A 14,177-nucleotide genomic window follows, 5' to 3' on the forward strand; every position below is an offset into this window, starting at 1 on the left:
CTTCCTCTTCTTCTAGTGCTAGCGCCCGCACAGCCTCCTCAGCGGGGATGTTGCAGGGCAGTGCAGGAAGTCTGCAGACGAAGCCTGCCTGCCCGTGAGGTCAGCAGGGCTGGACTGTCAGGTTTTTCCTGCAGCTGGTGGGAGCTGGGAGATGTATCCCCATCCCCACCAGCCCTCCTGGGAATGGCTGGCACTTAAGGTGGTCAGCGGGGCCTGCTCCGAGGGGGTTACAGGTCAGCAGCAGGAGCCACAATGGGCTGGCAGCTGGGATGTTGCTGGGCAGGCCCTGCAGCCCTGGCTTTCAGCCTGACCTGGCACCTCTTGGGGCAGCAGGGAAAGCGGCCATCACAGCCAGCTCGTTCTCCATGCAAAAGAGGGCAGCCCACGGCTCCTGCCAGGACGGAGAGCGTGTCCTGGCTGATGATACCCTTAGCACTGCCAGCCATGAGGACCAGCCCAGCCCCTGCCCTCCGAAACTGCCAGCCACCCGGCCGGGGTGGCCCTGGTAGCTGGGGATGCGAGGTGGGGCTGGTAGCTCAGAGGGCAGGGAAAAACGCGGGCAGGGAACATCAGCGCCTGCCTCGAAGCAAAGTCCCAGTCCCCAGAGAGGGCGGCGGCGGCGGTGGGGCTGTTGGCTCCGACCCCCCGTCCGGCGGCGAACAATGGAAGGCGGAGGAACCTATTGAGCCAACTGTGCTGCTGAACCTCTTAGCGAGCGCGGGGCGACGGCGGGGCTGACACTCGACTTCCTGAGCCGGCAACGCCGGGCACCGCGCCACAGGTCCCGGCCCGAAGCCGCCGCCACCGCCTCCTCCCCCCGCAACCCTCGCTCCCCGCGCGGCAGCAGGGGGCGCCGGCGGCTCCATGCGGGCTCGGTACCTCCGGTGCATGGCCGCACTTCCTGCCCGCTGCCGGCCCGGCGGGGCGGGGGCGGCGGAGGCCGCACCGCCTCCCGCCCGCCCCAAGGGTCCACCCCTGGCCAGAGGCGACGGTAGCGGCGGCGCCGAGCCCCAAGCCTGGGCATGGAGGCGGCCGGGTGTGCGACGGCCGGCGGCTCGCCCTCCGCCTCTTCTTCCTCCTCGTCTGCCGTTACCACCGCGGCTTCCTCCGGAATTTCGGGCGGCGCCGAGCCCGAGCGGGGGTCGCTGCCTCCCTTGGGCCGCCGGCACAGCAACAAGCGCTTCACCGGCCTCAAGCTCTTCGGGCGCAGGTGAGCACCGGGCGGGCGGGTGTCACCGGGCGGGCGGGCTCCGGTCAGAGCCTTCCCCGTTGCCCCGGTACCGGACGGGGGAAGGAGGGAAGGAGGCCAGTCGCCCGGGCGAGGGCTGGCCGTAGGCAGCTGGAACATCCCGAGCGGAGACTGCGGAGCCGCTGCTCGCCTCTGCCGGGGGAACCTCCGGCCGCCGGGCATCTGTCAGCAGCCGCCGCATCCCGAGCCTGCCGCCCTAGGCCCGCCCTGACTTTAAAGTCGGCAGCCGGCTGAGCACAGCCACCGAGGGATGCAGGACGTGGTGTGGGCATGGAGAGGGATGAGTTTGCATTTTTTCTCATTTTGAGCTCTTGATGTGACCTCTGGGAAGTAGGGAAGCATCATTCTCTCTCTGTGCCCACTCTTCCCCCCGGGGACTTCTGAGCCGCATCTCTGGAGGATTCGTTTCCACCTGCTCAGAACCGCCCCTCTCCCTTCCCGCACACCCGTCCCATAGATCGGGTGTGAGACCGGCAGTCCCGAAGTGCTGGGAGACGGGATCCCAGCTTCCAGCTGCCGGTATTCCAGCTTCATTCACTTGGGCCCCTCGCACCTCCCCTCGCACCAGTCCTGCTGTTGGCCTCGTGGGATTTGAGGGGTTGTCAGCCCCTGTAAGCCAAAGGGTACCCCAGCCCTCTGGAGGTGTGTAAAAATAGTGAATAACTCAGGTCTGAAGGGACCTCTGGAGGTTCACCTGTTCCACCCTTCTGCCTTGAAGCAGTGCTGAATTTGATCAGGCTGCTGATGGTGAGGGTGGAGACAGCACCACCTCCCTGGACACCTGTTCCTGTGCTTCAGCTCCTGGGAATTTTTTCCCACCCTCAATAACTATTCAGAGTTTTTCTTGTTGCATCCTGTCCTCATTGTCTCTCAGGTTGTTGCTGCACACCTCTGGGCAGTGCCTGGCTCAGTCTTCTCTGTATCTTTCTGCCAGTGCTGAAGATGGTAGTAATATTCCCACTTAACGTTCTCTTCTGCAGGCCAACCCGCCCCCAGTATCTCATCCTCTCCTTGTATGTGACAGCTCCTGCCCCCAGCCATCTTGTGGCCTTCTGCTGAACCTGTTATAGCTCGTCAGCATTTTTGGTGTGTGGGAGGTGGGGAACAGGACCAAAGCAGGATGCTGTGCTCCAATATGGTGTCACAGGTGCTGGTTGAAGGGGAAGGGCAACCTTTTAAACCTCCACTGCCAAGATCAAGCTGGGAGTGGGGGCCTTGCAAAGTCACCCCAGCGTGGAGTAGTGCTCAGTTTCAAAGCTGGTGGCAGTGGTTGCCAGGAGCTCCTGGCAGTCTCTGACCTGTCCCCAATGCTGCATGGCATCTCTCTGGCTCTGAGGAGTTTTGGCTGCTGTTCCTGCCTACACTGAGGAGAAGTTCTCTATGTATGAACGACCTTCTGCAGCATCGACACGAGGGGGAGAGCAGAGTGGGATGAGCAGGAGGTGCTGAGCTGGAGGGGGCCAGCATGCCTACCAGGACAGCTAAGAATTGCCTGTGAGGTTGTTCGATGTGCAGATGGTTTGCTCACTCTTCTTCCACTGATTGTGGGCCTGTGGATTCCTCCAGCTCAGAGTGGTGAATGCAACACCCAGAGCTGCAGGGGAGTGAGGAGAAATTCCTACAGGCCTCCTTTTACTCTGGGCTTTAGCCAGGACATATACATCTGGGAAGCAGGTCCAGAGGAAACTTAGGCAATCAGCAGGAGCTTGCAGGCTAGCAGCAGTGAGGCTTTGGGGGATGCCAGCTTCAAGGGGAGAGGTCTCCTGAGGTGGCCATGTGCTGCTGGGTTCTGCCTGCAGCAATAACAGGAGGCACAGCCAGATAAGGGACAAGTCCACAAAATGGCAGGAGAGCTTGTCTTGTCCCCAGGGCAGGTGACCCCTGAAGGGATTTGAAGCAAAGGAGGGGCGAGCCCCTGAGCTCTGGCCTCTGGCAGTACCTTTAGTTCCCTGTGGCTTATTTCTGTACCTTGTAATTGCCTTACAGGAGGGTGGAGTAATTGGCTCCAAAGCTGATGGAGACAAGTGTGCAATATGTGCATCCAGGCCATGGATGGGTAATTCTTTTAATTGGGCTGATAAAGAGATTAGGGCTGATCAGGTAATAGGTGGTTAGGATTAAATTTCCTTCCTAGATGCCCCATTTCTTGTGCTGTGAGTGAACAGTACAGTTTACCCTTTTCAGGGGGGGACATGGGGAAGGAGTGCAAGTGCTGTGGACAAAATCCTTTTTTTGCTTTCCCCCGTGCTGAAGAGGTAGGATGCCAAAGTGTATCTTCCTGTGGGCTCTAGGGCCTTTAACTCATTCCCCTTCAAAGGAGATGCATGTTATGGCTTGGTCTGCTGTGGCAGCACAGCTGGAAACGTAGCTGCCACATCTGGTGGGGCAGAGAGCTTGGGACCAAGTTTTTGCCTGAAATTGGGTCCTTTTGCAGGCCCTGCACTGGAGCCTGGAGCCTGTACTTGAGCCCCGGGGTGCCTGTCATTGCCCCAGGGAAGGTATGTGGGTGGCATGGTGTGGGAGTAAACACTAGTCAAGAAACTGAGCAGAGTCTTTATGGTATGGTATGTCACTTGTCACTGTCTTTCTTGCAGCTTGATGCTCACACCCATGTGAAAGCTGGGGAAGGTGTGCCAGTGGGATGGTTTCCCAGCCTTCCTCATCCCTACTGTCTGGAGGGAACCACCGTGTCCCCCCGACCTTGTTGGCCTTTGACTGGTGAGCAGGTCCAGCCAGAGCAAAGGCTTTGGGTGTGATTTTGCCTAGCACATGTGTGGTAAATGGGCTGTGCAGAGGAGTGAGCCCCAGGCACCCTGGCAGGTGGTGATGAGAAGCCTGAAGTTTGCAATCTACACCCTGGCAGACTGAGATTAGTGCTTACCTCAGGACAGGCTTTTTTCACACTACACCTTGCTGCCAGCCAGCTGTTGAGCAATCCTCCTCCATGCAAGCAGCTTTTGCATGCCTCTGGTTCTGAAACCTTCCACCCTCTGCTCCCCATACAGCTCACAGGTGATGGGTGGCATTAGCTGGGCCCCAAGCCAGTGTCACCCCTGGGACTTTGTAGCTGTCCCCTGCATCAACACCTGGGTTTGTTTGCAGGGCAGGATGGATGTGCCAGGAGAGCTGCTGCCACTGCCATGTTTGTTTTGTGCTTTGGGACTTCTGACCTTCCTGGGAGCAGGGGAGAATTGCTGGGCATGCTGAGAAGCTCACAAATCCTCACACTGAGGCTGACAGGATGAGACAGAGATGGAGGGGGGGGCTGGCTGCTTCTAGGGGCTGGGGCCCTCCCTGGCATGGTCTCTGCCTGCCACCTGCCTTGTCCCTACAGCCCCAGCTGGCAGCTCTGCTGCCCCTCTGAGATCAGAGCAGGGGCTGCCACAGTGGCCTGTGCCCATGCTGGAGAAGGTAGCAGGACCTCTAATCTGCTTAGGAGTTGGAGCATCTCTTCCAGGAAACCCTGTAATCTCCTCAAGGGGCTGAGAGAAGGGAGGACAAGGGACCTCTCATCTCCTTTGAACAAAAATGACAGGGAGAGGAGCAGTGGAAGGGGAGGGGGACACTGGGAGCAGGCACAGCTCTTTGCAAGAAGGTGGTTTTGAGAGGGAGAGGCAGGGCTGTGGATGTTGGATTGAGGGGGAGGGTTTGGGGGCTGTTTGATTTTATGGGTCCTCTCGGGGACTAGGAGCAGATGCTCCTAAGGTGAGGCCAGCCCTCTGGGATGGGGCGATGTTCCTGAGGAAGGCAACCTGAGCTCCAGCAGTCAGTGGGGGAAGCAGTGTAGTGTTACCTCCTCTCATCCTGGTGTCATGCCTGGGGAGCAGATGGTCTCCCCAGAGACTTGACAAAGCCTCTAAATATAACTCCCAGCTCCCCTCTCTTTCAGTGGAGCTCTGGTTTCTTTTTCCCAGGTGACTCCATGAGCTGGAGCTCCTGAGCTGGCTTTTGATCACGCATTCGCTTGCTTGCTGGCTCCTGTAAACAGGTGCTGGCTTTGAGATGCTGAGCTCAGGAGCAGAACTAGGGCTACAGGCTGAGGCTTAAGTGCCTTGGCCTATAAACCATCCTTTTCAGAAGAGGTGGGGAGTGGCAGGAGGTGAATTGCTTCTGCCAGAGACTTTAAGAGTCACGGACTCTGGTGCAGGACCTATTTGGGGACACGGACAAGGTGTGGAAATATGGCAAACCTGTCCTACTGGTTCTTGAGCTGGCACCAGGCTCTGAGGGAATAAAGAGCCTCTGTCTTTGCAATCCCAAGTGTGGGAGCTTTCCCTGGGCCAGCTCTCCAGTATTACAAAAGTAATACTCTGTGTTTCAGTTGCAGCTTGCAGTCTCTCTTTGGGAACTGGGAGGTTTTCTTCTCCCTGTCAGGACCTCGGGGTGAAGCTCTGCTGAGGCAAGCAATGAGACTGTGATGGCCAGACCAGTACCAAGGGAATGGAGTTCTCAGGGCTGTTCTGGAAGCTTATGTTAGACCCAGCACTGTTTTCCTGCCTGTGGTTTAGGGGTTGATGCCTGAGGATATTAACTTGGTGATGAACAGTGAGCTCTGTCCCCAGGGGAAACTCTTCCTCATTGCACTAGGGGGACCTCTTCCCTGTCCCTGCTGTTGCAGACAGTAGAAGTTAATGGCTGCAGCCCTGCCTGCCAGGCAGGTTGTGCTGTCTGGGTTAGGCTGCCAGCTCCAGTTTCTACCTGCAGCCCTTTCTCCAGCACCTGGGAACAGCCTGCATGAGCTTTGCCCATCTCATGGTGTCAGCCTTTCCTAGTGGTTCAGGGCCTGGGGAAATAGGCTAAGCATTCACCATCCTGGAGGAACCCAGCCCACTTGGCAGAGACCCGTAGGAGCTGGGAACCTGTCTCTGGGGCATGCTACCCAAGATGTGGTTGCAGCTTGGTAGACAGGTGGCACTGAGGTGGGAAGTCCTTCCCTGGGGGCAAATCCCACCTGTGGAGGGCTGGGTGGCAGCCAAGTGCCCCAAGTCAGTGGGAGATGTTTTCAGTGCACCTTGGGGGCTGCTGCTGCTGCTCCCCTGGCTTTACTGATGGATGCTGGCTCATGGTGGGCTCTAGCCTCACAGCAGCTGGTCCTAGCCTCATATGGGGGCTCCCAGACAGAGAGCATGAAAATATTCCCCCAGGATCAGCAGGGAAAAGCTCAGTGTTTGCCCCTTCCCTGGCTCCTCTCACCCCATCTCCCTTCCACTTCTTGCCAGCCTCAGCTCTCAGCAGGGTGGGAGCAGTATCATCTCCAAAACACAAAAGATGCAGTGCATTTGTAGAAAGTCGTGTGGCAATGCTAGCTGTCCCAGGAGCTAATGTAAGGCTGGTTGCTGAGGGTTTCCCCCTTGTTTTGGTGCAGCTCAGCTCCCATCAGGAGTGTAGGTGCTGGAACAGCCTGTCTTTTGCTTCCTGGTAGCAACCCAGGTGTGGAGCTGGGGAACTCTTCCTGCCTGCTCCCATCTCCTCTCCAAAGCAGGACTCAACAGTGGGATGAGGATGGAGAGTCACAGAGCAGAAGTACTTAAAACAGCTCAGAACCTCTTCCCTAGCTCCTGGCCTCCAGCCAGGACCCAGCCTATAGAGGGAACAGGGGCTGTGCAGCCAGCCACATACCAGCCCCTTCCTGTGGAAGTTCCTTGTCAATCAGATTATCTGTTATCTGGTCCTGCCTCTCTGCCCTGGCCAGGAGCTGCTCAGATCCAGCGCTAAGCCTCTTACTGCCCAAGCCTGAGGTCACCATGCAAGGAGACATGGCGTGGGGCACTCTGGCAGCAAGCATCTGGCAGCTGCCACTGCTGAAATGTGGCATGGGGGCGGGAGGATGCAGGGATTTTGCAGCTGTCAGAGGCTGACAGATGGTGGGATTAAGATATGGCAGGGCTCCTCTCACATGAGAGCTGCTTGAGTGCAGGGGTGGAGGCACCTCACTCCCTATCCCAGCTCCCAGCTGGGCTCTAGGTTGGCCTGGGGTCCGGAGATGCTCTGGCAGAGGCTGCTGGTGAGGACCCCCTGCCTGGGCTTGAACAGCAGCATTACCTGCCCACAGGGTTTTTTTATAATTTGGAGGATGCAGATGCAGTGGGGAAATGAGTGTCAGAGGGGTCCCAATAAAGGTGATACCCATATGTGCTGTGTCACCAAGACCTGGGTCAGGGCTCATGTGCAGGGGCAAGAGGGTTGGGAGCAGGTGAGCTGCCCTGCCCTGCCCAAACAATGCTCCTCCATGGGAGGCTTGGCAAGTGCCTTCATGATTTATTTGAAATTCAAATCCATGCCTGGATTTGATTCACCGGTGGAGGTGAAGGCTTCCAGGAGCTGGGCTGGCACAAGGGAGGAGGAAGGGAAGCAGGGCTCCCCCTCTGTGTCAACCTGGCCCCAAACCCTGAGCTGTGTACCCCAGAAGTGCATGGCCTGGGCACCCTTAGGCTCTTTCAGCAAGCTGGGTCAGGGTGGAAGTGACTCTGGACTGGTGTTGTTTAGTATGCCAGAATTTGGATTCTTGTGGTGCTTGTTGTTCACTGACTGGCTCCAAAGGGAGAGGTGGTCTTGTTGACCCCAGTTCCACGGACAATTTGCCTAACAGTGACCTCCATGGCTGACAACAGGGGTGCTGGCACAGGTGCCACTGGGGCCTGTGAGATCTGCAAATACTGAGGCCGTGGGTGCTGGGTGGAGGGATGGAACTGGAGCAGCAAAGCCATGGAGGGGCAGGACAGTGCTGTGTGCTGGGTGTGTGACAGCCCTGTGTGCTGTGCCAGGGGTGTTTATGGGGAGGGCTTGCTGACCACTCTTTTTGTGTCCCTAGACTCCACCTGCCCCACAAAAGTGTCTTCCCTTGTCTCTGGGGCTGCCAGCCCAGCCGATGGGGATCCAGGAGGATAAAGCACCGGCCAGCGGTGTATAAGTAGGTGGTGTTTTTATTGGCTTGCACAGGCTTTGCAGTCCCAGCAGCTGATGCAAGATTTCTGCTCAGGAGCTTTCCTCCTTCCCACATCTCACCCAAGTCAGCCTCTTGTGTTCGCATTAACCAGGACAGCCAAAAGCCAGGCTGCCTGCCTGCTGCCTGTGTAACTAACCCTATTCTAGACAGCAGCTTGCTGCTGGACTTTAATCAACTAACATGGCAGCCCCCCTTCTGCTGGTGTTCAGGGACTGACCTCTTCCTCCATGTCCTCTTCCTCCATGGTAAGTGTGAGGGCCATAGCACTTCAGTGCATGCTGAGTGTTTTGAAGACCTAAGATGACAACACCGAGTGGGTGTTTTAGCCAAATGGTTGAAGCAGTCTGAAGTTCAGGAGGGCTGGGACTTCCAGACACGATGGGAAACCAGAGTTTGGGAGGAAGTAATGATTGCTGGGATGCAGTTGCACTGTGGGAGCCAGTACCTAGGCTAGCTATGGTGTTGGGGGCTCACAAGTGCTCCCAAGGAGATGTGGTGGAAAGGACAAGTCCCTTTCCTGGGCTCCTTACGCTGTGGTCTTTGTGGAGCAGCACATCAACCTGGTCAGGATTTGCCTGTGTTTGTGTGGGTGCCACACAGAAGCAGGGCAGTGGGAGACCTCCCTGAGGACTGCTGCTTCCTGGCTTCTGCTAAACAGTTCCTCTGGGTATCGCCCCATCTGGGTGGTGTACGGGGCCTTTCTGAGTTTCCTGCTTGGTCTCCAGTGGGCCCAATCTTGTAGACATGGAAGTCTGGTGTCCCAGTGCTGGTTGGGAGTGTTAGGGGTGGGAGGCAGCATGTCTGGTTCCTGCTCTGGCTGAGAGGTGGATGGGGTTTGGAGAGGCCCAAAGTGCAGTGGGTTGAACACCAGATGGCACGGTTGCTCTTCAGTGTTCTGCTGAGCCACTCCGAATGTTGTGACATGTCCCCTCTGTGGGGTTTCTTGGCCTTGTCTCCTGACTCCTGGTTTTGCTTTCTTCTCTTCTGCAAGGAAGGGCTTTGCAGAGTGTTCGTGTGAAGCTGCTTTGTGTTACTGTGGGTGAAGTGGCCGATGAGTTTGCTGTCTTAAACTTGTCAGCTGGCTCACTGGTGCTCAGAGGCAAAACTCCAGCCAAGGCAGCTGTTAGCCACATCGCTGCTGCTTTGGCTTGCATGTCCTGCTGCCACTTGTGGCCACACAACAGCACCTGTGCAGCCTCTGCACCTGGAGCCTGGGTTGCTTCCCCCAGCTCTGGTGGTGTCCAGAGCACTCAGTGTCACCCTGTGGGAGCAGGAGAAGAGCGTGGCAGCCCTGCACTGCCAGTCTGCAGTGAAGGGTTAGACCACTGGGAAGGGGGACAGTGGTCTGCTCTCTGCTCAGGCAGCTCCTCTTCCCCTGGAACCTCCTCTCCAAAGGATGGTGAAAGAAAGGAGGCCTTTGAGGCTTCAGAGGTTGGTAGATGGGGGGATATTTGGATGAGAGAAGAATAGGAAGGTTGTAAGAGCAGGTATGTTGAGGGCATTTAGAACAAAAAGGGTGGAGGAGAAAAAAAATCTGCCCTCCCATTTGTGGCAGAGGCACAAGCTGACATTTAGCAAAACCTAGAAGTGATAAATTTAGCACTGATAAAAGGAGTTACCTTGATTTTGACATGAGGTGGGCAAGAAAAAGAAGTCTGGGTGAAACCAAAGACCAGTAACAGGGTCACCTGTTAAACCAGTGAATAACTTTTGGGTGGCAAGTTGGCATGTGCTCTGCTTAGTCACAGGGTCACAGTCAAGGCTTGGGACACAGAAATAGGAGGTGTCTTTCCAGTGTCAACCTCGGGCTTTGTGTGTATGGGGAGATCTGGGTTTCTCAGGGATGCTGAGCATTCCCCTCCTTGCAGATGCCTTTAAGGGCTGCCACTTGTGGTGTGGTTTCAGATGCTGCTTTCTGGGAAGGCCTTACTAATGGCTGCATGGGTCTAGGAAGCCTCTGCTCAGAGCAGTGGTTTGTGCTTGAACACAGCAGACCAAAACCTGTGGCAGCAGCACAGGGAGCTGAAGGTCTCCCTCACTGCTCATGTGTATGTGGGGTGAGGGCTTTGTTTGTCACAAGAGAACAGCAGCAGGAAGGTTTGCCTGGCTGGTTTGGGCTATCCAGCTGCCTCTAAGGAAAGGGACATGGAGAACCAGTGACCTGATCCCTTGCTGATCTACTTGACTTGGGAGGGATTTTAGGGCCAGGTAGAGTCTGGCCTGGGCATCTCTCTGAACCAATTCCATCTGCAAGTCCAGGTCCTGCTGTCCCAGGAGGGAGTGGGACTGTGGTGGGGGTGAAATTAGCAGGCAATATCAACAAGGGTCTCTGCTGTACTTAGATTGTGGAGGGCTGGGGGCACAACAGGGTGGGTGTGGAGCAGCCGAAGAGAAGTTTCCTTTGCTGGAGGAAAGGCTGGGGAGGAACCACACACACCTCTTACCAGGCTTCTTTACTCTGGGCAAGCACCTAGTTACAGGAAAAATTTAATTGCCTCTTTGATAAATACACCAAAATACACCAAAATACATCATGGCAGTCCCAGTGAGTGAGCCTAAACAGAAATGGGCTGGGGACTGTTCCAGGAGGCACTTCTGCAGGCCTCTCCTCCTCAGCCCTCCTTCTCTCCTCTCCCCAGCCACCACTGCTGCCATGCTGGGGCTGTGAGGATGCCAGGACCTGCTCTGCTGGCAGTGCCAGCTGGCCCTTTCCTGGGTCTGGGAAGGGAAATCTTAGGGATGCGTATGCAGTGCAGGGAGAGAGGCAGAGCCCTCCATCTTCAACAGCTACCTGGGTTTAAGGGGAGAGGAGGTTAACAGGAGCAAACATCCCCTTCCTGTCCTGGGGTGTCTCTAGCTTCCCTTCCACTCTGGCACTGTGAGAAAAGGGCCAAATACAGCCCCTGCAGCAGCATCCCCACCCTTAGCTCCCACTGCTCCACAAAGGCCACTTGTTCCTTCTATCGTGACAGTGGTGGTACAGCAGCAGTGGTGGTAGCTCAGCCTTCAGGCCTGGCTCCCCTCTGGTTGATGGTTTCCTGTGAACCACTTTCAAGACCCTCACTGGGGGAGGCAGCAGCCTCCTCTGATGTTTTATCACAACTCTTTTACTACAGTCTCACTCCTCAGGATCCTCACTCCTGAGGATGCTGGGCAAGGTCCAAACGTGTGCACGGATGTTCCTACACATAGAGGAGAAGAGCTCCCCATCTAATTTTAGCCTTGACATCTGAGCAAGGGGAAGGGGCAGGCAGGAGGAGGAGGCAGGGTGTGAAAGGACCGAGTCACAGCTGTGGCACTGACTCACTCTGGCCGTGTGCAGGGCTGTCTGCCGGGTAAATGACCAAAATAATAACAGCTGATGAGTCACAACTTGCTGGCATTTTGGAGCGAGGGAGCCAGCCTTTAGCATGACCCCCTCTCCCCTCTGCAAAAGCCAAAGCAAAGATGGGTTCTGTGGCCTCAGAAGGGAGCTAGGGGGCTGGGGGGACCTGGGTAACAGTGAAACGTCATGGGGAAGTCCCCAGTCTGGCTGAGAGAGGTCCCATGGCAGGTTTTTGCAGCAACAAGGGGAGGTTAAAAACTCCCTTTTAAAAGATGTCTGTGGAGCCTGCCGGTATCAGACACTGTCTGTAACTCAGGAGCAAGTTATTTCCTGTGTACCAGCCCAGGCTCTCCATGGCAGGTGGCTCTCATCAGCCATGCAAACCCCTTTTTTGTTATGGAGGTCCTAAGGAGGCAGGAGAGAATTGCCTCTTCGGTGGGTTCCTCCCCTTGTCCTTCTCTATCTGCTCCAGAGGGACGGGGTGGCATCTGCAAGCTGCACTTGGGTGCTCAGAGGGCAGCCAGGCATCAGGGAGACCTCTTTCTGTCTGCCCTCTGGTGCATGAATCTGTGGCTGGGGGTGAGACAGCCTCAGGCTGCTCAGGGTGGAAGTGCTGTTGGTTATTTTGACGAGTGGTGTCAGGGCTTGCAGTGCTGGGAAGGGGTGGAGGGAGAACCCAAGCACTCACTCTCCAAACTGGGACTTGGTTGGGGAGGGCTGGCAGGATGCTGCTGCTGCTGCTGCTGCGTGGCCACCTCCACCCACTTGACACCTGCAAGGACCCCCACATCACTCCGGATCAGGTCTTTTACCCATGCTCTCCCCTTCTCTCCCCCTTGTCTTCTTTGCCTTCCACATTTTGCTGCTTTTGTTTGTGCTGTGCTGGGAGAGCAGGCCCTTAGTTTGTGGGTACCTGGCCTGAGCAGGTACCAGGTTCCATCCCACTGGGAAAGGGCAGAGGGAAGCAGACCCTAGAATCACCTCTGACACTCTCAACTTTGCTCCTAATGAGCTGTGTTTGCTCCTGGAGGTTGGAACAAGTCTGTAGGGCTATGAGCGGCCTCTAGGGCTGGGATCAGGACTCTATGAAATGTGGCAATCATGGCACTTGGTGGCACCTGGCTATTATTTCCCCTTTAGGTGGAGAGCAGGGGGTTTTCCTGCTGGAGGTGTGTTTCCAGCCACTCAGTCTTCTGCCTCTTTTGGTACTTCCTGCATCCTGCCAGCCTGTGTGGCATGGGGATGACAGCATGAAATGGCAGAGGTCAACAAGGTCAGCCTGTGCCACAGCTGCTTTGCCCTGGGATAGTTCAGGAAAGCAGGGGAGAAATTTGTGAGCTCTTGGCATCTCTACTGGTGCTGAAGGCAGTGAAGTGTCTTGCTTTTTCTGGGAGCAGTGGGATGCTCTTTCCAGTCCCTGTCGATGGAAGGGGATATATGCTCCCATCTTTCTGTTATCTGTGCTGGTATCTGAGTGCCTGAAGCTCTCTTGGCTTTGCTTTGGGAGATGCAGACTTACCAGCCCTGTGCTCTGAATCTGCCATGCTGCAACTATATCATAACTCTGGGTTTGTTGCCTCCTCCTTTGTGTTGTCCTGCCCAGAGCAGCACTGTTCTGGAATGTCCCTATGTGCAGGGGGAAAATTCCAGGGCTGTCTGGGGAGTTTGGATCAGACAGCTGGGCTGTGGGACCAGCTTCCATTTAAATAACCCATTCCTCATCTATGGGAGGTACAGAGCTGTGGGTACTGAAGGAGGCAACCAGCCCTAAAGGGGACAGTGGGAATCTGCTATAAAGAAACCATGGGCTGGGCACCCAAACTGCTGGGGTGCCCTGCTGAGCTCCCTGCCACTTTGCTCCAATGCATATTGCACTGCAAAGAGAGTTCAGAGAAAAGAAAATCTTCGAGTTCTTCCCAGCCTGCATTGCTGGTCCTGCCAATGGGACCAAAATAGAAACTGCATGGCCAGGCTCTCCCTGGACCCCACACTGCTGGTGGTTGCTTACCCTTTGTGTTATATCCCATATTAATTCACTGCCCGAGGCTTTCAGTCTTTCTGTCTGGCTGCCCAGCCAAACACAGCAACAGATTGTTTAAATTGGGGCTGTCAGGTTTCTTGATAACCAGAAGGCAGATTATTTACTATAGTGGCAAATAAACTTCATAATGTTATGATGGTGGAAAGATGTCAAGGGATATGAACGCCTGGAGTCAGCTCAGGAGCCTCCAAGGAGTCAGCTTTGGTTTAAATTAAGACAGAACACTGTCTTCCATGGATTTTGGGAAAGAAATCACATTGTTGTAATGGGAACATGACTCTGAGCCTTAGGGCTGCCAAACTTTTGACTTTATGAAGTGTAAGTCTGGCAGATTTGCCTTAAAGCACATCTTAGGTTTGCTCCAAGAAGGCAGTGAAAGGAAGGTTGCACCACAACGTTGTGCAGAGCTTGGAGAGAGGCAGGATGGAGCTGCCACCAGACAGTGTGGGGTTAGGTCAGGAACTGTAACAAAGTCTCTTTCTGCTTGCCCTGTTTCCCCAGCAAGCCAAACTTGAGAGCAGTTTGTTAAAGGTCAGACAGGGGATTGCTGATCCCTTTTGCCTTGCCTTGGTTGAAGCAGAGTGGGGACTGTGCTCAGGCCACTGGGTAGTTCCTT

The 14,177-nt window shown here is 55.8% G+C and overlaps 1 protein-coding gene across 4 annotated transcripts in view; it reads left to right on the plus strand.

Moving 5' to 3' along the window:
• The first annotated feature begins 900 nt into the window (after positions 1 to 900).
• DGKZ (diacylglycerol kinase zeta) overlaps positions 901 to 14,177 on the plus strand; it is a 42,879-nt gene continuing 29,602 nt past the window's right edge. Inside the window, exons 1-2 of one of the 4 annotated variants that reach the window (XM_071744808.1) lie at positions 901 to 1,210; positions 8,061 to 8,159. In XM_071744808.1, coding sequence (XP_071600909.1) covers positions 1,023 to 1,210; positions 8,061 to 8,159 — 287 coding nt within the window. In that variant the 5' untranslated portion in view covers positions 901 to 1,022. The remainder of the gene's footprint in view (positions 1,211 to 8,060; positions 8,160 to 14,177) is intronic. The other 3 variants (XM_071744810.1, XM_071744811.1, XM_071744812.1) reach the window with 3 other exon arrangements.

This window comes from Heliangelus exortis, chromosome 5, assembly GCF_036169615.1.
Source record: "Heliangelus exortis chromosome 5, bHelExo1.hap1, whole genome shotgun sequence".
In the NCBI taxonomy this organism is placed as follows: domain Eukaryota; kingdom Metazoa; phylum Chordata; class Aves; order Apodiformes; family Trochilidae; genus Heliangelus; species Heliangelus exortis.